Here is an 18,613-nt window from a genome sequence, read left to right on the forward strand (position 1 = left end):
TCTGCCTGCATGATGCCGACGACGTGCTGATTCAGCTTGGACTGGAGGACCCCGACCTGTTTCTGGGTGAGGGGGGCGAACACACCTCCCTCCGCATGCTCTTGTTGGCAAACACAAACCGATGAGTTACGCATTGCTGCTCATGTCTGCCCCCGGTGGCCAATGCGCATGCAGGCATGCAACTGCCCCACATCCTTACCTCCATGGTGTTCCTGGCGCTGCCAGGCGCCATTGCCTGGGGCGTGGACACGCTATGGCGCGCCACGCTGCCAAAGCCCAGCCAGCAGCCTACACAGCTGCTGTCCGTTTTTGCTGCTGCCCTGGAGGGCAGTGCAGGCACGGGCGGCGGCGCAAACGAGGCTGGCAGCCTGGCCAAGCCAGTCCAGAAGCCAGCCCAGCTGCTGCGGCCATTCACTGAGCTTGCCTATGGTGCCTGGTGCTGCGGGTGCTTAGCCGTGTCCACGTGGTCGGTTTCTCGAGGCATGGTCCCAAGCCAGGTAACTCACCTCAGCCCCAGCCCCTACCCTGCAGGATACCTGCCACTGGTGTGGGCCGGAACGCTAGCATACTACGAAGATGCCTTGTTCGAAGAGGCCGGCCTCATCCTGCCTGTTGCTGCCACCACATTCGGCCTCGACATGCCCTGGCTTCCTACCTTTGTGGTCGCACCGGTGGTGACAGGCAAGCAAGCGTGGCCCATCGGTGTGTCACATGTTGGCAAGTAGGATCGGCCCCTGCTGTGTGCCACCTTTTCGCAGAGGATTCTGACTGCCTTCTGCCCCGCTCGCTGCGCTTCCTTCCCACAGAGTTTTTGCAGGGCAGCACCCTTCTGTTCGGTTGTGTGCTCAGCCTGGCGCTGACGCGCAAGCTGGGGGCGCGGCCATGGAGCCAGCTGGTGCCCCAGTGTGCTCTGATCGGCCTTTTTACGGCGGAGTTGTACCATCTCATTATACCAAACTGAGCACGCCCCACTCTCCCGCCTCTCACCCCGGCTGCTCCGCCTGCCCTCGCATCCCCGTTGGCCCCCGTCTCTTTCCTGGACCCCTCCTCTCCACCTCTTCTCCTGTCCCGACCCTTCAGAGCAGCCCTTTTTCCTTCCTATTTGAACACAGATTTCTGCCAGCATCGCATTGGAACGGTCTTCTTTGAATTGCTGTGGATGAGAGATGAGGCGATTGCGCATTGCACTATGTTATCAATTGAGTAGAGAGACAGAGTAAATGCGGCGAGCAATAGCATTACGTGCACGCCGCCTCAAGCCAGCGGCTTGCACAGGTGGGGCAGCGCCTCAAACAGGCAAAAGCCGAGGCGGGAGTCGGAGACCATGCTGACCCAGCGCTGTTCGTTGATGAACTGGCCGTCCATGGCCTCGGGCGCATGTGCATGCCACTGCGCGTGGTCATGCTGTGCGCCAAAGATCACCTGCACCAAACCCATCACACCACAGTTGACAGTGTCAGGTCACAGCGACTGTCGCGTAGCTGGAGCAGGCATACTGCGTGCAGGCAGGGGGCAAAACCGGGGCCAAGCAGGAGTGGGAGGCCGGGGGCCACAAGCCTGCCCGCCACACCCACCCGCAGCGCGGCAACATAGTCGAAAGCGTCCTTGCGCGTGATGGGCTCGTTCTTGTTGCGCCACTGCATCACGCGGTATGCGGCGTGCAGCCGCTCCACCATCGGCGCATCGCTGCACAGGGGGCAGCAGTGCGTACAGTCACCTCAGCAGTGACCTTGGCAAACAGGAGCGTTTCGACTCCACCACTGCATGGAAAAGCATGGACAGCGTGCTCACCAGAGGGCCAGCAAGCACATGATGAGCAGGGCCAGGTCGACGTAGCCGCTGCGCTTGGTGTCCAGCAGCACCAGCACCTGGGCACGCAGGATGCCAACAACGAAGGGGGTGCACACATTGGAACAGTGCCATGGCAGTCTGTAGGCAGGTAACAGGTGCGCTAACCCAGCAAGCGGAGGCACATCTGCCTGGCACTTGCCCGTCACATGCCACTGAACAACCGCAAGTCCTCTTCACCTGGCTGTTGATGGTGCGCATCATGTGCTGGAAGAGGCCGGGGGGGGTGCTCTGCAGCACCCGCCGGGTCAGTGCCTCCGCCTTGGCCGCCTTGATCATCTTGCCCTGCAGCATGGCGTGGGTAGGTGAAGCAAGCGAGGAGATGCATGCGAACAGACATGAGCAGCCGACCCCACCTAGACCAAACTGCATGCCACATGCCTTCCAAATGCCCGCCTTGCTGATCGCGCACTCACCCGCTTGCCGCGTGAAGTGTTGCCGTCGTTGGCCTCCGCCTCCAAATCCCGCACCCGCGCCCCTGCCATGGGCTGCAACTGCTGCAGCATTGGCAGGTCCACCTCGCGGCTGGCCTGCAGGCGGGCATGACGAAACGTGAGAGGAATGGGAAGGAGCAGAGCCAGGTCACCTTGCTGCGCAAAAAGTCATGATGTCATTCCTTGCCTACGCCATAGGCATTACTACGTAACCCTACGCACCCACCGACAACACCCCACATGCCCCACCTCTGAGATGTTCACGCCCAGGCGCTTCAGCTTGTTATTGCCCTTCTTGCCCGGGCTGCCTGCCATGGAAGACTGCAGTGGGTGGGAACCCCAGGCAGGAATAAACTCCAAGAAGCATTGTGGCATGCCACGCTGGCATCTTCATGCAGGAAAATGGGTCAAGCCCGCAGGACGCCACCCCCCACACGCACCTTGTTTGACTTGCCCCCCAGCATGCTGAACACGGGCTTGGACTGCGGAGTCGCCTCCGCGTTGCCAGCCGCAATGTCCGCGGCCAGGCTCTCTACCTGTGCCGCCTTGTCGCTGATGTAACTCATCATCTGGCTGATCACCTCCCAATTGGCCCCTGCCTTGAGCATGCGCTTCAGCTGGTCCACCTCCTGGGCCAGGACGCCGCTCTGGCCTGCAGCGGAACCGGGCATGTGAGTGCATAAAGATGAAAAGCTGGAGGGGCATGGGAGGGTATGTGGGGCCCTAGAGCAGGGCTCCGGCAGCAGCGCGCAATCTGCCTTATTGAACCTTTGAAGTCAAACATGGATCCTGTGGTGGTTCTGTCCAACGCACCTGAAAGTTTGAGCGCCAGCTTGAGGTTAAAGGTCGCCTGATCCTTGTCACTGGTGCACGTCTGCGGAAAATGCCAGAGCGGACTCTCAGGCCAGCCTGTCCCCAGCACAGGCAGCCTTGCCCCATTTCAAAGGCTGCGTGTGCTGCATGCCACATCCCAACTAGCCATCCCCCAGTGGCCACCTCACCTGCACCACCGCCTTGTTCAGCAGGGAGCGCCAGTGTGAGGCATCAATGGCCAGCACATTGTCATAACTACAGAGGCAAAGAGGGCGGGGAGTGCACACGGCGTGGTTGGTTGGTGTGCATTGCGTGGGCCGAAGCTGTCAGCGACATGCACCATGCTGGGCCATTGTTGCAGGGTACAAGGCCTCACAGACCTCTGGATGGCGCGGCCAAACTCGGCACACTGGCGGTACAGGTTGCCCATGTTGAAGTGGGCCTCCAAATGCTGCGGTGCGCACTTGATGGCATGCTTGAAGCACTTCTTGGCATTCTCCATGTCGCCCTGCACCGGCACAAGGAGATGCACTGAGCCAATTTGTTGTAACAAAATGATGATGCATGCACACACTGCAATGTGCGGCCAAGGGCGCTTCCTGCTGGTGCGTGCCACCAACCTGAGCGCAATAGGTGCATCCCAAGTCACAGTGAGCATCGGCATAGTCCGGCTTCAGTCTGCACCACAGCAACAGCGCGTTCAGGTGAGGTGGTTGCCAGCTACTAGCAGGCAGAGAATCTGTGCCCGGCCTGCGGCTCTCTGCTCACTTGAGCGATTCTTTAAGCGCCGCCTTGGCGCCTTCAAAGTCTCCCAAGGCATACAGTGCGCTGCCCATGAGTTTGTAAGCGCGGAAGTGGTCGGGGTTGAGCGCCACCGCTTGCCTGCAGAGGGTCCCAGCCACCATGGCTCAAGGAAGGGCAGTGCCAAGAATACCAGCCACAGCCTCGCAACCAGCTCCCTGTGCCCTGCCCTCACTTGTAGTGGTCGCAGGCGCTCATGAGCAGGCCCTCTGCCTCTTGCGTGATGCCCAGGTTGACGTACACCTTGGGCTGCAACGCCTCATCAGCATCCACACCAGGCTTGCAGCACTTCAGCGCGCGTCCATATGCCTGCGGGAGCAGTGAAGAGGGGTCAGCACAAGCCAGGTAATGGCACGGCTACACAACACCAGGCAGTGAGGTATACTTCATCCCCTGATCACACTGGGCCCCCTCACACACACACACCTTGCGAGCCTCGGCATACTTCTTCAGTGCAAATAGCGTGTTGCCAATGCGGAAGTGAGCCAGCGGGTCGCCTGCCTGCACCCGCACTGCCGCCTGGAAGCTGTACATGGCCTCCCGATACCTGCATGATGGGCAGCAAGGCAAAACAGGTAAAGCTGCGGAATGATACCAGCTTCGACAGGCGTGGCCGGCAATCTCGTGAGCTCATTGGCGCTGAGCAGGTCACCTCTGCTTGGAGCCCAGCCTGAAGCCCATCTCCATGTGAGCCTTGTACGCGGCCCAGTCGGGCATGCTGCTGGCCTCGCGTTGCACCCCCAGGATGTCAGTGGTAGCGTTGACCGAGGCTGCAGATGCGGCACGAGGGAGGCGGCAGGTGGCAAAATATGTTGGTGCTCGTCTTGTCAGGTGAGGCTTCAGATGTGAGCTATTGTTGCCACAATTAGGCGTGCACAGCAGCGAATTCACCTGGAGCAGCCAGCGTTGTCTCAAGCTGCTCCAGCAGCACCTGGACATGCGCATCCTGCAGCCAATTAAGAGCCACCAGGCATCAAGCGGTGCAGGGTGAGGGGCATGAATGTCTATAGGAGCAGCCTGCTGGTGACAGAACGGTACTGGCTTAAGTCGGAATAAGCTGCTAGTACGCGACAACAACTCTCCATCCAAGCTACCCACAATTTCCTCAGTCGTCTTGCCGGACCAGTCGATCTTTGGCAATTGCTCCTCCAGGCCTCCTGGCGGCATCTGGTCAAACTGGTAGTCATCAAAGCCAGCACCCTCTTCCATCAGCGGTAGTGCGCTAAGGGCTGCCGCTGCCGCTTCCGACTTGCTAGGGCTGTCTGACACATTGTGTTGAGCTGCAGGAGCAGCAACGCCGCTGGTAGCACTTGGTCTGGCCATACCGGGAGTGGGCACAGCAGATGCTGACCTCTGCGGGGCAGCTGCCTGCTGGCGGAAGGCAAAGGACACCTCTGGCTCTCCCTGGGCAAGCGAGGTCACAGCGGCTGCCGGCAGGGGATCATCCTGCAAGCAGTATGAGGTGCACAAGCATACGGCACAATCTTATGGAGTTTACCAGGTTAAGTGCACCACTTGACAGCGCCAGAACCCACCTTGGCCTGCACCTGGCTGCTGTCCCCCGTCGCTGCGCCTGCCGCCATAAAGCCTGCCAAGTCCACGGCATCTGCTCCAGCAGCAGCAGCGACCGACGGCTGCTGGGGCCGGGAGGCAGCAGTGGAATGCGGGGTGGGGCCTGCCACCGCCCCCGATGCCAGCGTCTGGTGCTCCTTGGCGGTGTAGAAGTTGTCCGACAGCTGGGACTGGACGCCAGGGGTGCTGAATGGTGCTGCCGCCGAGGCTGCTGCACCCAGGGCAGACACCGGCACCATGGGGTGTGCGGGCTCTGCAACTAGCGCTGCAGGCTGCTGGGTGGGAAGCAGGCCAGGGGTGTGCTGAGACACGCCTGCCATCTTGCCTGGCATGCTATCCCCACCCAGGAGTACAGGAGACTCCAGGGTGGGGGCATGGCCTGCCATAGCGGCAGCCATTTCGGGGCTGGGCAGCCCTGCCTCCAGCGCGGCAGCATCCATGCGCGATGCCAGGTTCAGGGCGCCAAACTGCAGGCGCAATTAAAAAAAAACTCAACTTGTGAACGAGTGCGTGAATGCCGCAAATCACGAGTGTCACACAGGCAACTCAAGGGTGCACAATGCAGGTCCAAGTTCACCAAGATCCCACTTGGTTCCAGCAGCCCAGCGCACCTCCTCAGTCAGCACTGGATTTTGCAGCTCCAGCCAGGCCTGCTGCTGCTGGCCAAAAGCAGGACTGCCGGCCAGTGCCGCAGCTCCTGGCGACACAAGGACGGCCGCCCCGCCCGCCACAGCCAGTGCTGCCTGCGCTTCTGCCTCCTCTGCCACGTGCTGCTGCTTGGCCTTTGTGCTGAACATCCGAGTGAACAGGCTGCTGCCCGACTTCTTCCGGCTCAGCGGCGTCGTGGCAGGGCTGCCATCTGCTGGCGAGGGAGCTGCCGAGCCGGATGCAGAGGCCATAGTGGCCCGATCACCCAGGGCTCCTGCTGCCACGCCACCAATTACGGCCGCAGTGGCTGCAGCCGCTGGTGCCACGCTTCCGCCAATGTCTGCAGGGGGCATGTGGCAACACAGGCGAGTTCTATGGCCTGATACTTTGAAAGGCCCATGTGATCGCTGGAGACTGCTCCCAGCTGCCAGCCAATACAAACTGCTGGGAGAATCACGTTTCACGACAACAAACCAACCTTGGTTAGCATGAGGCATCTGTGCAGGGGCAGGATTGGCTGCTTTAGCACGCTGTGGCATAGTAAACTCCTCGGCGCAGCGGCTTTGCTGCAGCACCATTGAGGTAGTGGCAGCAACAGCAGCTCCTGCAGCCGCTGCCGAGGTCTGGCCAATAGCCACCTGCTTGGCAGCCGCTGCGGCTGCTTCGACCTCTGCTGCTGCCTTGGCATCAGCTGCCTGCTTAGCGACACCTGCGGCCTCTCCTGCCCTGGCAGCAGAGGCTGCTGCCACTTTGCTGCCCGAGGCCACGGCCACCTCGCTTGCAGCCTCTGCGGCAGCTGCCGCCTCACGGGCAGCAATACCTGCCTCAGCAGCATCCGCGGCATCTACCGTCGCTTTTGCTGCAAATGATGCCCTGGATGCAGCATCAGCAGCCACGGCCTCTGCTGCCTGCAGCACCGCTGCGGCCTCCTTGGCTGCTTCAGCAGCACTGGCAGCCTTGGCTGCTGCTTCTGTCGCAGTTGGCAGGCTGCTTGCTGCGGCCGCCTGTTGGGCAATTGCTGCCTGCTTAGCGGCGTCTAAGGCTGCTGCATTGGCAATGGTTCCATCATGTGCAGCTGCTGCTGCCAGAGCGGCGCTGGAGGCCGCTGCTGCCGCAATCAGCGCCGCCTCGCATTGCGCAGCAGCGGCTGTCGCCTTCTCAGCAGTTGCGGCGGCAGCGGCAGCTGCTTCTGCTGCCTGCTGGGCTTCCACCGTGCCGGACCGGCGAGCTGCCTGAGCCGCCTCCCGAGCAGCGTTCTTGGCTGCCTCCGCCGCCGCTGCTGCAGTGCAAACTGAGTCTGCTGCTAATGCCTCCTGTGCTGCTCTCGCGGCAGCAGAAGAAGCCACAGTGGCGGCAGCTGCGGCCGCCGCCTTGGCCGCCACCTCCTCCTGAGCAGCACGAGCAGCAGATACCGGCCGCGAAGACAAACCTGCACACAACGACACATGTAACCGAGCAAAAAGTCCAGTTGCCTGCGTTGTGGCTGGTGCGAATTATGGATGCAGCAACAAAACAGGGACAGATGCCAGACCGCCCACCTAGAGCCATTGCCGCCGCATCAGCTGCATCCACCAACTGCACAGCCTCCTCAGCTGCCTGCTCCGCTGCTGCCAGCTCGGTTGCCGACTTGGTGGCGGCAACCAGCTGACAAGCGCGTTCGGCAGCATCGAGTGCAGCCGCCTGGTCTGCAATCATTGTAGCTGCCTTCTGTGCGGCTGCTGCCAGCTCGCTGGCCTTGGCAGCAGCTGCGGCAGCCTCAGCGGTGCCGGCACACTCCGCGGCCTGCTTGGCGGTTGCAGCTGCAGCGATTGCTGCCTTGGCTGTAGTAGCCGCAGCTGCAGCATCTGTAGCAGCCATCACTGCTGCCACCGCCTGATCGGCAGCGGCAACAGAGTCCGCCGCATCTTGTTGGGCTGCAGTCTTGACTGCTGCGCCTTGCTGCGCAGTCATGGCCGCTTCTGCTGCCCTGCCAGCAGCCTCAGTGGCAGCAGCTGTGCCTGCGCGCCCTGCTGCCTGTTGTGCAGCAACAGCAGCGGCTGCTGCAGCCTCCGCCGCCGCCGCTGCTGCTGGCAGATGTATGGAGGTGGCCACGTCCGTCATTGCCACCTCGGCTGCAATGGCAGCTGCCAGTGCTTCCTGCTCTGCAGTTTCCTTGACAGCGAATGCCTGCCGCACCTCTGCCAAATGCTGAACAGCATTAGTTGCGGCGGAACTGGCCGCCAGGGTGCCAGCCCGCTTCGCAGCGTGCTCTGCAGCGTGAGCAGCTGCTGCTGCTGCTGCAACGGCCTGAGTGGCTGCTGCCATGTCGATGGCAGCAACAATGCTAGCAGCCGCGGTCCCTGCCTGATTTGCAGCTGCAGCCGCCTCGTCTTCTGCTGCTGCCATGGCTGCGACGGCCTGCTGCGCTCTCTCCGCCTGCTCAGCTGCTTTGCGGGAGGCTGCGACTGCAGCTGCTGTACCAGCAGTCTTGGCAGCCGTGCTGGCAGTAGCCGCCGCTGCGGATGCAGTGCTAGCGGCATGTACTGCTGTGGCAACATCTGCAGCTTCAAAGATGGAAGCGACTGCCTGCTCTGCCTCTGCTGCCGCATCCGTGGCTCGCTGCTCAGCGACAACCATTGTTGCTGCTGCAGAGGCGACAGCTGTAGCTTGTTGCATCAAATCGGTCGCTGCCGCAATGGCAGCTGGCAGACCTGCACAGCACAGGGGCATGGCCGCTGTTAGGTAGGGGAGGGAGCACGAGCTGGCTCAAGTTCTCAGCTCTCCCATCACCTGAATCTACCGCCTTGTCCTTTGCAGCCATGGCTGCAGAGACAGCCTCCTGTGCTGCTGCGGCTGCAGCTGCACTACTATCCGCCGCACTGGATGTTGCTATCAGCTCAGCCACCCGCTGGGCAGCCCTGCCGGTGGCAGAGATGGCTGCAACAGCTGCTGCTGCGCGCTCAGCCGCCTGCGCTGCGTTGGAGGCTGCCTGGGATGCGCTGCTGGTGCCTGCCTGCATGGCTGCAACCTGGGCAGCATCTGCTGCAGAAGACGCTGCATCTGCTGCCTTCAGCACGGCCACGCCATCAGGAGCTGATGCCAAACCCGCTGCTGCCTGTTCCGCCGCCTCGGCCGCTGCTGCTGCTGTCTCCTCTGCGCCGGCCTTGCTGTTGGCCGCTGCCTGCGCTGCCACAGCTGCGCTGGCAGCTGCGGCTGCCGCCATCAGAGCTGCTGGCAGGCCAGAGGCGGCGGCAGCTTCCTCTGCCACTTTAGCAGCAATGGCAGCGGATGCTGCAGCCTTGGACGCAGACAGGATGTCAGTGCTGGCATTTGCTGTCTCTGCTGCTGTCTCTGCTTCGGCAGCAGCATCAGCTGCTGCCAGCCAGGATGTGACGGCAGCAGCAGCATGCTCAGCCTCAACTGCTGCTGCTTCTGCCCGGCTAGCAGCATCAGCAGCTGCCACAGTGCCGGCCTTACTGGCAGCCTCCTTCGCAGCCTCTGCAGATGTAGCGGCGGCTGTTGCTGCTCTTGCTGCACACTCAGCATCGCTGGCTCCGTGGGCGTTTGCCAAAGCAGCCTTCACGGCTTCTTCTGCTGCTACAGTCTGCTGCTCTGCCAGAGCCTTGGCAGCGGCAACGTCCTGTGCTGTCGCTGCTGCCACAGCTGCCGCAGCTGCAATATGAGTGGCTGCTGCCAAGCCTGCAAGCAAGGAACATGGGGCACATTAGGCAGGCATTCATCGCCTCCCCAAGCAGCAAAGCATACCCGGCCCCCCTGCAATGGCGTGGTGTACGGCGAAGACCCACCAGATGCTGCTGCCTCCTCCTCGGCCTGCTTGGCAGCCGCCAGTGTATGCGTTACCAGCACAGCAGCCGTTGCCATGTCATCAGCCTGCTGCACCTGCTCCAGAAGGCGAGCAGCCATTTCAGCTGCCAGTGCAGCGGCTGCACAGTGCTCGACAGAAGCCACGGCCTGCCTGGCAAAATGCACGGCCTCAGCTGCTTTGCCGGCGGCCTGAGCGGCTGACTGAGTACCCGCCGCCTCTGCCGCCTTGCTGGCAGCCTCAGATGCTGCCAGTGCTGAGTCGAGGGCACCTGCTGCGGCGGCCACGTCGTTAGCAGCACCTGCGCTGGCAGCTGCCTGCTGGGCTGCAAGCAGCCCATCAGAGGCTGCCTGTTCCGCAGCTGCCCTCATGCTCACTCCCTCGGCTAGCCCCTGTGCCTGCTTGGCCGCTAAGCCAGCTTCCTCTGCGCGTTCTGCAAGAAGCCCTGCCTCTAATGCAGCACCCTCAGCCACCATGGCTGTGTTCAGGGCTTCCTCTGCTGCCCGCTGTGCTGTGTCCAGGTCGTTGGCAGTTGCTGCCATCGCAGCAAGCGCAGCAGCCCGCTCAACTGCGCTGGCAGCAGCAGCACAGGCGGCAACGGCGGCTGCAGCTTTCTGAGCCGCGCTGGCCAGCTCCGCGGCCTTGGCAGCTGCCTGGATGGAACCCAGGGTGCCAGCCTGCTCAACTGCCTGCTGTGCCTTGCCGGCAGCAGTTGCTGCTGCATCTGCCGCGGCAGAAGCACCTTGCGGTGTTGCTGCACTGGTGGCCTGCTGCAGTGAAGTCATGGCTGCTTCAACAGCTTCGGAAACAGTCTTGTCCGCTAGCTGTCTAGCAGTTGCACGCTCCAGAACAGTTGCAGCCTGCGTCAATGTGCCCGCCGCCGCCTCCACAGCAGCGGCAGCCAAAGCTGCAGCGGGAGACCCAGGAAGGGCAGGTAACATCAGCTAGGAGCAAGCGCCCAAGCCAGAACAGAATCATACGCATGCCGCTGCCACTTACATGATTCTGCCGCAGCATTCTCGGCTGCCTTGGCCGCCTCCAGAGCCTCGGCAGCTGCCTTCCATGCCAACCCCAGCTCGTCAGATGTGGAGGCAGATGCAACCAGTTCAGAAGCGTGCTGAACCGCGCTGCTGGCAGCAGCGCATAAGCTGATGGCTGCAGATGCTCTCATGGATGTTTCAGCGCTGGCAGCAGCCTGGGCCGCTGCTTCTGCCGCGAAGGCCGTGCCTGCCAGCGCCGCCGCTTCCTTGGCCGCTTCTGCAGCAACTGCCGCTGCCGCCGCCGCCACTGCAGCAGAAGCCACATCCGAGGCTGCCCGTGCCTCTTCTGCTGCAGTGGACGCTGCATCCAGCTTGGAGAGTGCCAGGGACTCGCTTGCTGCCATCTTTTCAGCGGCCCCCTGTGCTGCTACCGCCTCATTGACAGCCTGCTCTGCTGCCTCCATTGCAGCCTCGCTGCCACTCTTAGCTGCTGCCTCTGTGGCTTCCGCGCTGGCTGATGCCGCCTCTGCTGCCGCAGCTGTTGCGGCAGTCGCAGAGGGAGCCCGGCTGATCATGCTCACTGCGTGCAACGCCCGCGCAGTGGCTTCCGTGGCACGGGTCATTGCTGCCTCTCTGTCTGCACTGTTGGCCGCTGCCTCCGGTTCTGTCTCTGCATCTGCCACCCTGGTACTGCGCACGGCATGCTGCGCTGCTGTGAACTTTTCCACCAGCCTGACCAATGATGCTCCAGAAGCGGCAACCGACTCAGCAGAGTCCTCCTCCACTTCTGCACCAGCTGCAGATGTCTCGTGCAGAAGCACGCTGTCTGAAGAGCCAGCGGCGCCAGAGTAAATGCTGGTGGTGGTTGGCGTTGCCGAAATGGAGACTAGGGTAACCAATCCAAACACTGATGGAGTGAACACCTGCAATGCACCAGCACCCTTCCTGGATGAGTAGCAGGCAAAGCAGTAGATCGCGAGAGGAACAAGCTGCCATCGTGTTGGATGCCACGCTGGGCATCTCCATGCAGAAGTGGATGCCTATTGAGGGTGAGAGTGTCAGCAGCAGAACCGTGCCTGTTTGGCGTCGTTCCGCAGGACAGATGCCATGTACTGTGCCTCCTCTGCGGCGGTGCTGCTGCCGCGCGGCAGCGAGGCAGCCACTGTGACGATCAGAGAGCCATCGGCAGCAGGGGCGGCGCTGGTAAGCTCCGCAGCGCTACCCTCTGCAGACAAGGGAGACAAGCACAGACTGTAGAAGGGCCAGAGCGCTGCACCATGCAGCTGAAAGTAGAAAAGTGAAGGCCTGCACGAATGTGCACACGCAGTTAAGTGCAAACACATGGCTGCTAGTCAACATGCACAGTCTGCTTTCTCACCAGGAAGTGCCCGCTCGAATGCGTGCAAAAGCGCCAGCTGCTGCTGCTCCTCCCAACCACCCTCGCGGTGGAAGCTGTCCGTTGGCACCCGGAGGGTAAAGTTGAGCGGGGAGGCAGTAGCAGCAGCACCCGCCACAAGCGTCCCCAGCGACACAGCGCTGTTGCCAGGGGAAGCGGCAGCAGCGACGGGACTGCTTGGTGCCGCATCGGCACCAGCAACACAGCCAATTGCACCAGACGGGCCAGGCTTGGTGATGGTGACGGGACTGGTGCTAAAGCCAGCATAGCTTTCTGTGACTGTACAGGGGACCAACCAACAAGCAAGTTCAGTGAGCAGGTTGCATGGGATCTGTTAGCGCTCATGATGATGTTTCTTGCATCATCATGAGCGAGCCTGGGCGAGCAGCGCACCTGACACTGACCCCTCCGCCAGACCATTCACATCGAGGCGGAAGCCGGGACGCCGCGCCACGCCACCGCCTGCAGCTGCAGCAGAGGGCGTGCCGCCCAGCGACAAAGCCTCCCGATCCTCCTCATCTGCTGCTGTGCTGCCTGTTGCTACCACTGCAGCAGCAGCAATGCCGCCCGCAGCAGCGAGGGCCAAAGCATCGGCAGCGGCCTCAATGGCATGACTGCCACGCGCCGGAGTCTGCAGGAAGTCGAACGCATCCGACTCCCGGCGGCTAAGCCTGCCCCGGACGGAAGGCGCTGCGCTGCCAGGAGCCTGCCACTCCCGCTGCTGGGTGCCTGCTGCAGCCAAGGCTGCGGTATTAATCAGTGGTATGCCCTCAGGCCGGCCAAATGTGGCACTCCCTCCTGCTGCCGCCGCTGCTGCTGGTGTCGAGAGACTGTCAAACACGTCGCTTGTGGCGGTCATTGGGGTGATGGGCATGCTGCTGCCACCAACAGCGGCGCCTGCTTCTGCCGCTTGCCGAGCCTTGGTGTTGATGCCATGCAGCGCCTGTGCATGGGAACAACTCAATGAGCTGCACAGCTGACAATCTTGCGAAACAGGGCTGCACGACATGCATGGGCTGGCAAGCCGACAACCCCAGTCCTGTATGAGCAGCTCACTTGCGGGGGCCCAAACAGCGCTGCCTCGGTGCGCGGCGTGGCCAGGAAGTCGAACACATCGGAGCGTGCCGTCATGGGTGGCGAGCCATGTAAGCCCTCGGGACAGGCCCCTGCGGCGCCTGCATCCAGCGCCCGGTGGCTCTTGATTGTGCCGTCCTCGCTGCCCGCAGGGTCAGCGCCTACATCGATGGCGCTGTCGGCCACGAGGCCTGCCATAGTGCCAGGCGCACGCAGGTCATCAAACACATCCCGGGGCGTGACGGCTCCTGCCTTGGCAGGTGTGCAGCTAGCCTGCAGGAAGGCGGGGTTAAGGTGCAAAGTCATGAGGGCGCTGATCCACCAAGGATACAGCGATTGCTCGACAAGACCAGGCCATGATGCTACGGTGCCCAGGGCTATTCCATGTTGTGGCTCAAGCCTGCAAAGGCCCGATCGATCTTTGCTGGCAGCGCAGGAAGGTTACTCACCCCTTCTGTCTCCATCCTCTGTCCTTTGGTCGCAGACCCCTCTAGCTGCACCGCCGCAGCTGCTGTAGCAGCAGCCGTCTCATCCGCGGCCTGCTGTACCAGCAGCTGATAATCGTGTTCTGGGTCGCCTAACCCCTGCATGTAGGTACAGGAAGAGGCATGGGGAATGAGCAGGAACACGGGACAGCCACGCAGCGCTGGGAGCTTGTGCGCAGCCCCGCGCACCTCGGCATACAGCTGCTGCAGGCCGTCGAAGGTCAGGCCCTGCTGCTTGACATGCGCGGGGAATGCCGCCCATACCTGCACATCGGCAACAGGGGAGGGGACGGCGTGACCAAAAATGATGATGGTGGCAGCAAAATGCACCATTGAGCCAGCCAGCTTTTGTTGCAGTATAACATGAAACACAGAGCTGCGCATGTCATACAGGGCTGCGCATGTTGCAAGTAGTCTTGGCTTTCACGAGGCGGGCGTGGCAGCGCCAAACACGCACCTCCTCCACGATGAGCCCCAGCGCTGCCTCGCCCAGCGGCACCTCGGGGTTGACCATCTGGATCAGCCAGGCCACCTCGGTCTGCGCACATGTTGGGCGGGAGGGGGCAAATGGGGCCAGTTTGTTTGGCCAGTGCCGTGAGGCGCCAGCAGCTGGGCACAGGTGGGCGCAGCATGTGGGCGGTTGGCTGCGCCCTGCTCGGAAGAGCCTCGCTGCTCCCCAAATATGGTGCACCGAAGCTGGCTGAAGCGTCCAGCAGCCACAGCCTCAAGAAACGCACCTCATCCAAGCCGCCGTCACGGTTCCTGTCTCCCGCCGCGAAGATATGCTGCAGCCGGGCGGCCTCCATCGGCCTGCGCGGCCTGGGCACCTGTGCAGCACTCTCCAGGCGTTGGCGATACCAGCTGCAAACCGAGCGCGCCTTGCTGTTGCTGGTTTGATTGCTCCTGTGGCTCTGCTTGTCTGTTACCCGTGTGTGATCACAGCCAGCGTCGAGGCCGGCCAGTTTCAAAGCCTGGGCCTGTCCTGCCTGTCCTGCTGCGCTGCGCAGCGGTGAAGAACAACAACGAAATGCGCTGCCTCAAACAACCGGAAGCCGGCAAACGGCCACACGCCCCAGCGCTGCCAACTAGCCCGATGGATTTCAGCTTTGTGGACGAAACCTCAGAGCTGCAGCGCAGGCCGCACCAGCAGCCCGCGCCCGGCTGTGGCTCGCAGGCGGCGGGCGACGGCATCAGCAGCGGCGGGGCCCTGGGAGCGCAGCCCGCCGCCGCAGTTGCCACCCTTGCTGCAGCAGGCAGCATTGCCATCCCCTCCTTCCGGGAGGTGCAGCGCGCAGAGAGGCAGCGGGCCGTGCTGCCGAACTTCTTCAGGCCTAGTGGCAGTGCCACGTCCGCTGTGGCCGCTGGCACCGCCATCGGGGCTGGCAGGTGTGCTGCTGGGCCCGACTGGCTGGCCTGCCCTTATAGTTTACTCTTCAGGCTGGCGCCATGGATGACACTGCAGCATGCGGGCACTTGTCATGGCATCGTCATGGAATGCTGCTCAGCACACCCCTTGTTGCGCCAGCGTGCTTGCAGAGGAGCGGAACAGCAGCAGCAGCAACAACGACAGCAAGACAACCCTTCCCCAGTCATCAGTGCCAGCAACCTCGCAGGCGGGGTCTGGGCAGCGCCAGGTATACCGTCTCACCAGCAACAACATGCTCAAAACCCTGGGCAGGGCGGTTCCACACCGCAGGGCACCATGCACTACCCGCAGCAGCAACAACAGTACCAGCATCGAGCGCTAGGCCCGCCTGCACGGAACATGCAGCTGCCAGTGTACCGGTCAGAGCAGCATCAACGACAGCATCAACAACAATCATGCCCCACATTCCAGCAGCCTTTACCAATACTCAAGCAACAGCAGCAACAACAGCAGTTTCCCACCAATGCCATCATTGTGAGCACTCGACAGGAGGGCAATCCCGTGCTGAAGTACATAAGGTAGGCCGGCTGCTGAATCGCACCTCTTCTACTTCCCTTGCGTTTTCAGCTGCGGCAGTTGCACCCTGAGAGCTGCAGAGCTGTCCCCTTCCCACAAGCTTCCACAGGAATGTCCGATGGCAGTTTGGCGACATTGTGCCCGACTTCCTACTTGGGCGCGAAACCGCTTGCCTCTTTCTCAGCCTCAGGTTGGTGGCATGTGGGCCGAGGTGTTGTGCTGGCAGACGAGGCCAGCAGCTTGAAGGATCAATGGGTGGTGGGTGGGTGCGCAAATCTGTTGGAACATGAAGGGTGAGGCTGCTGGATTGTGTGTCATGACGATACAACATTTCCTGTTGTGCACTAATCTGTCATGCATGAGGACGGATCGATTTTTATTCTGCCTTGGCGCCGCAGGTTCCACCTACTGAAGCCAGAGTACATCTACCACCGCATCAAGGAGCTCCAGCGCTCCTACCGCCTTAGCATCATCATGTGCCACGTGGACACAGAAGACGCAGTAGAGCCACTGGCGCAGGTTTGCAAGCATGGGTGGGGTTGGCGCATGATGGACAGGAACAGAGGGAAAGTTGAACCCCCTTTCCAGTCTACGTGTGTGGACTCTCCAGCGCCCCGCTGGTTTGCAGTTGCTTGTATAGAGCCTGCTTATGGAAATTCCAGCAAGGCGCCACACTGCTAAGGTGCCTCTTATGAGTGATGCCTGTTCGGCATGCTGGCTGACCGCCTTGCAGGTGACTCGGGCAGCCATCGGCAACGATTGCACCCTGGTGTGTGGGTGGAGCAACCAAGAGTGCGCGCGGTACCTGGAAACCTTCAAGAGGTGATGTGTGCATTGCCCATGCCTGCTTGTGTGGGAGAAGCGGCCCCCCTGCCAGGAAGGTGGCTGTTGGCCCTCTCCTCTGGCGATCTCGCATTTTGTTCTGCCTGTCATGCTTGCTGGCCTGGTGCTGCATGTGTCACGTTATCTGAAACAAAATTGGTACCGTTTTCGGGTGGCTTTGCATTTTGTGGCGCCCAACCTCAAGTCCCGCCGGTTCCTTGCCTCCTTGCCTCACCTCCTTGCCTCACCTCCCTTATGCAGCTATGAAAACAAGCCAGCAGAGGTGATACAGAAGGATCTGGGCACTGATTACCTGTCTCGCATCAATGCAGCGCTCACAGTTGTGCGGGGTGTGAACAAGACGGACGTCAAGACATTGGGGGACAGGTGCGTGGGCGGGGCAGCGTGTGACAGCGCGGACAGCGCGTGCATGCCTTTTTTGCATGCTGTGGATCTAGGCATTGTGCCCAACCAGCCTTGCTGAGTGAGCTGGTTGTTGTCTGCTTCTTGCTGATGCTTCATCATATCTCCTGGCCCCCACCTTTGCAGATTTGGATCGGTGGCGGTCATCTTCAAGGCATCGGCTGAGGAGCTACAAGCCTGCCCTGGCATTGGACCCACCAAGGCCCGGCGACTGCATGAGACCTTTCACCAGCCATTCCGCCGCTCCATCTCAGCTGCCGCAGCCGCCACACCTACACGAGTTATGGCAATTACTACAGTGGGTGGCTTGGAAAGACAACAACCATTTGAAGGGCGGCAGCAAACGGCATCTATTGTGGCGTACGTGCAAGATGATGGGGAGGAGGCGGCTGCCTTCAGAGAAAGCGATGAAGACTTTATGTAATAGAGGCACAGCTGTTGACAGCGGCAATGCAGTGATGCCGCAGCACGCACCGGCGCGGTGGGCACGGCAAGCAGCGGCGGATCGGCCACCAATACATAAATACGTGCAGCGAGCGGAATGCCTGCGTGATGGGTGTCTGGAATCCCCCTACCTGTCGGCAACGGCAGTCGCAGCGACACCGCAGCATGCTAAAGGTAAAGGTGGGGAAGAGCCTCCACAAGCTTAACTTCCCGGTTTTAACGTCTAGCTTTAGACCATTATTTGATCTGCCCGACGCGCCAAGTGCAGTACCCCCCACTAGTAGTGAATGGGTCCCGGGGAGGCCTGTGCCGAAGCCTTGGCGATTCTGTTAGGCGTTCCCGAAGGAACTGGCTTGGATTGGCGCTGAGCCGGTCAGCTGTGCCGCCTTTGTCCTCACAAAGTTTCGACATGGGAGGAATCGAACCTGTGCCCTCTCGGAGGGTTTAGACACTAGCTCCAGCGCCTTCAAAGAAGGCCTTTCTTAGCCGCGGCCTGCAGGTGGCCACGGCAAGCGGCGGGAAATTGGAACCGTGTATCCTGGGTTGCAGCTGAGGCTGTGGCAGGAGCACAGTACCTCGGTGACCAGGCTGGCCGACAGCTCCAGCACCAGCACATTGAACCTATTCATTGCAGCCAGGAATGTGCAGTTACTGCTGCGTGATGGCATCATGTTTAGCAGCAGCGCTGTGCGGGCACAAAATGCTGGTGCTCTGTGAAAGCAGAGGATGTGCAGGACCAGCGAGGATAGCCGCTGCTGGTGCGGATGCTGCAGCCCGAGTTCCCTTTTGCCGAGGGCTTTCCCTGGCAACTTGCCCCCCAATAGCACCAAGACAACTTAGCAGTGCCGGACAGGCTCGCTGCCATTGAATGCGCTGCCCGGTTCCCAAGCCCATCTGGCGCCGCTGCGGTGGCTGCACTGCTTCGGCCTGGTAACGGCACATGGGAAGGACCCAGTCTGTGTGTTGTGCGCTTGCCGTGGGTGGGTGGTCGATGTGCTAGCCCTTATGTCCTGTCCTGGTCATGGTGCAGGTGTGCCGGTGGCCGGGTGCGCCCCTGGATTGCTTCCTACTGCGTCTTTTGTTCAAGAACAACACTAACTTCAAACAGGAGCCCTTCACCACCGACTTC

The 18,613-nt window shown here is 61.5% G+C and overlaps 4 protein-coding genes across 4 annotated transcripts in view; 2 read left to right on the top strand and 2 right to left on the bottom strand.

Moving 5' to 3' along the window:
• Window positions 1-1,209, top strand: part of CHLNCDRAFT_56815 (hypothetical protein) — a gene marked incomplete at its 5' end in the record, with an annotated part of 5,401 nt that extends 4,192 nt beyond the window's left edge. The window contains 3 exons of the mRNA XM_005851288.1: window positions 175-429; window positions 532-681; window positions 807-1,209. Coding sequence (XP_005851350.1) covers window positions 175-429; window positions 532-681; window positions 807-961 — 560 coding nt within the window. The 3' untranslated portion in view covers window positions 962-1,209. The remainder of the gene's footprint in view (window positions 1-174; window positions 430-531; window positions 682-806) is intronic.
• Window positions 1,210-1,254: 45 nt separating this feature from the next.
• Window positions 1,255-6,367, bottom strand: CHLNCDRAFT_138247 (hypothetical protein; the record flags this gene model as incomplete). Its single annotated transcript, XM_005851594.1, has 21 exons — window positions 1,255-1,422; window positions 1,575-1,686; window positions 1,792-1,868; window positions 2,029-2,133; window positions 2,265-2,378; window positions 2,532-2,603; window positions 2,723-2,934; window positions 3,096-3,156; window positions 3,284-3,350; window positions 3,476-3,603; window positions 3,716-3,773; window positions 3,864-3,977; window positions 4,072-4,205; window positions 4,323-4,443; window positions 4,549-4,666; window positions 4,788-4,842; window positions 4,995-5,176; window positions 5,222-5,342; window positions 5,432-5,679; window positions 5,812-5,935; window positions 6,080-6,367. 21 exons carry the CDS (start codon window positions 6,365-6,367, stop codon window positions 1,255-1,257), a joined length of 2,679 nt encoding a protein of 892 aa, XP_005851656.1.
• Window positions 6,368-11,956: 5,589 nt separating this feature from the next.
• On the bottom strand, window positions 11,957-14,659 carry CHLNCDRAFT_138249 (hypothetical protein; the record flags this gene model as incomplete). Its single annotated transcript, XM_005851595.1, has 9 exons — window positions 11,957-12,123; window positions 12,277-12,434; window positions 12,699-12,840; window positions 13,126-13,237; window positions 13,351-13,641; window positions 13,818-13,952; window positions 14,043-14,117; window positions 14,311-14,391; window positions 14,591-14,659. 9 exons carry the CDS (start codon window positions 14,657-14,659, stop codon window positions 11,957-11,959), a joined length of 1,230 nt encoding a protein of 409 aa, XP_005851657.1.
• Window positions 14,660-15,618: 959 nt separating this feature from the next.
• Window positions 15,619-17,464, top strand: CHLNCDRAFT_19196 (hypothetical protein; the record flags this gene model as incomplete). Its single annotated transcript, XM_005851289.1, has 6 exons — window positions 15,619-15,797; window positions 15,905-15,985; window positions 16,194-16,314; window positions 16,529-16,617; window positions 16,879-17,004; window positions 17,167-17,464. 6 exons carry the CDS (start codon window positions 15,619-15,621, stop codon window positions 17,462-17,464), a joined length of 894 nt encoding a protein of 297 aa, XP_005851351.1.
• Window positions 17,465-18,613: the final 1,149 nt, after the last annotated feature.

The sequence above is a fragment of the Chlorella variabilis genome (genome assembly GCF_000147415.1).
Source record: "Chlorella variabilis unplaced genomic scaffold CHLNCscaffold_2, whole genome shotgun sequence".
Taxonomy (NCBI): Eukaryota; Viridiplantae; Chlorophyta; class Trebouxiophyceae; order Chlorellales; family Chlorellaceae; genus Chlorella; species Chlorella variabilis.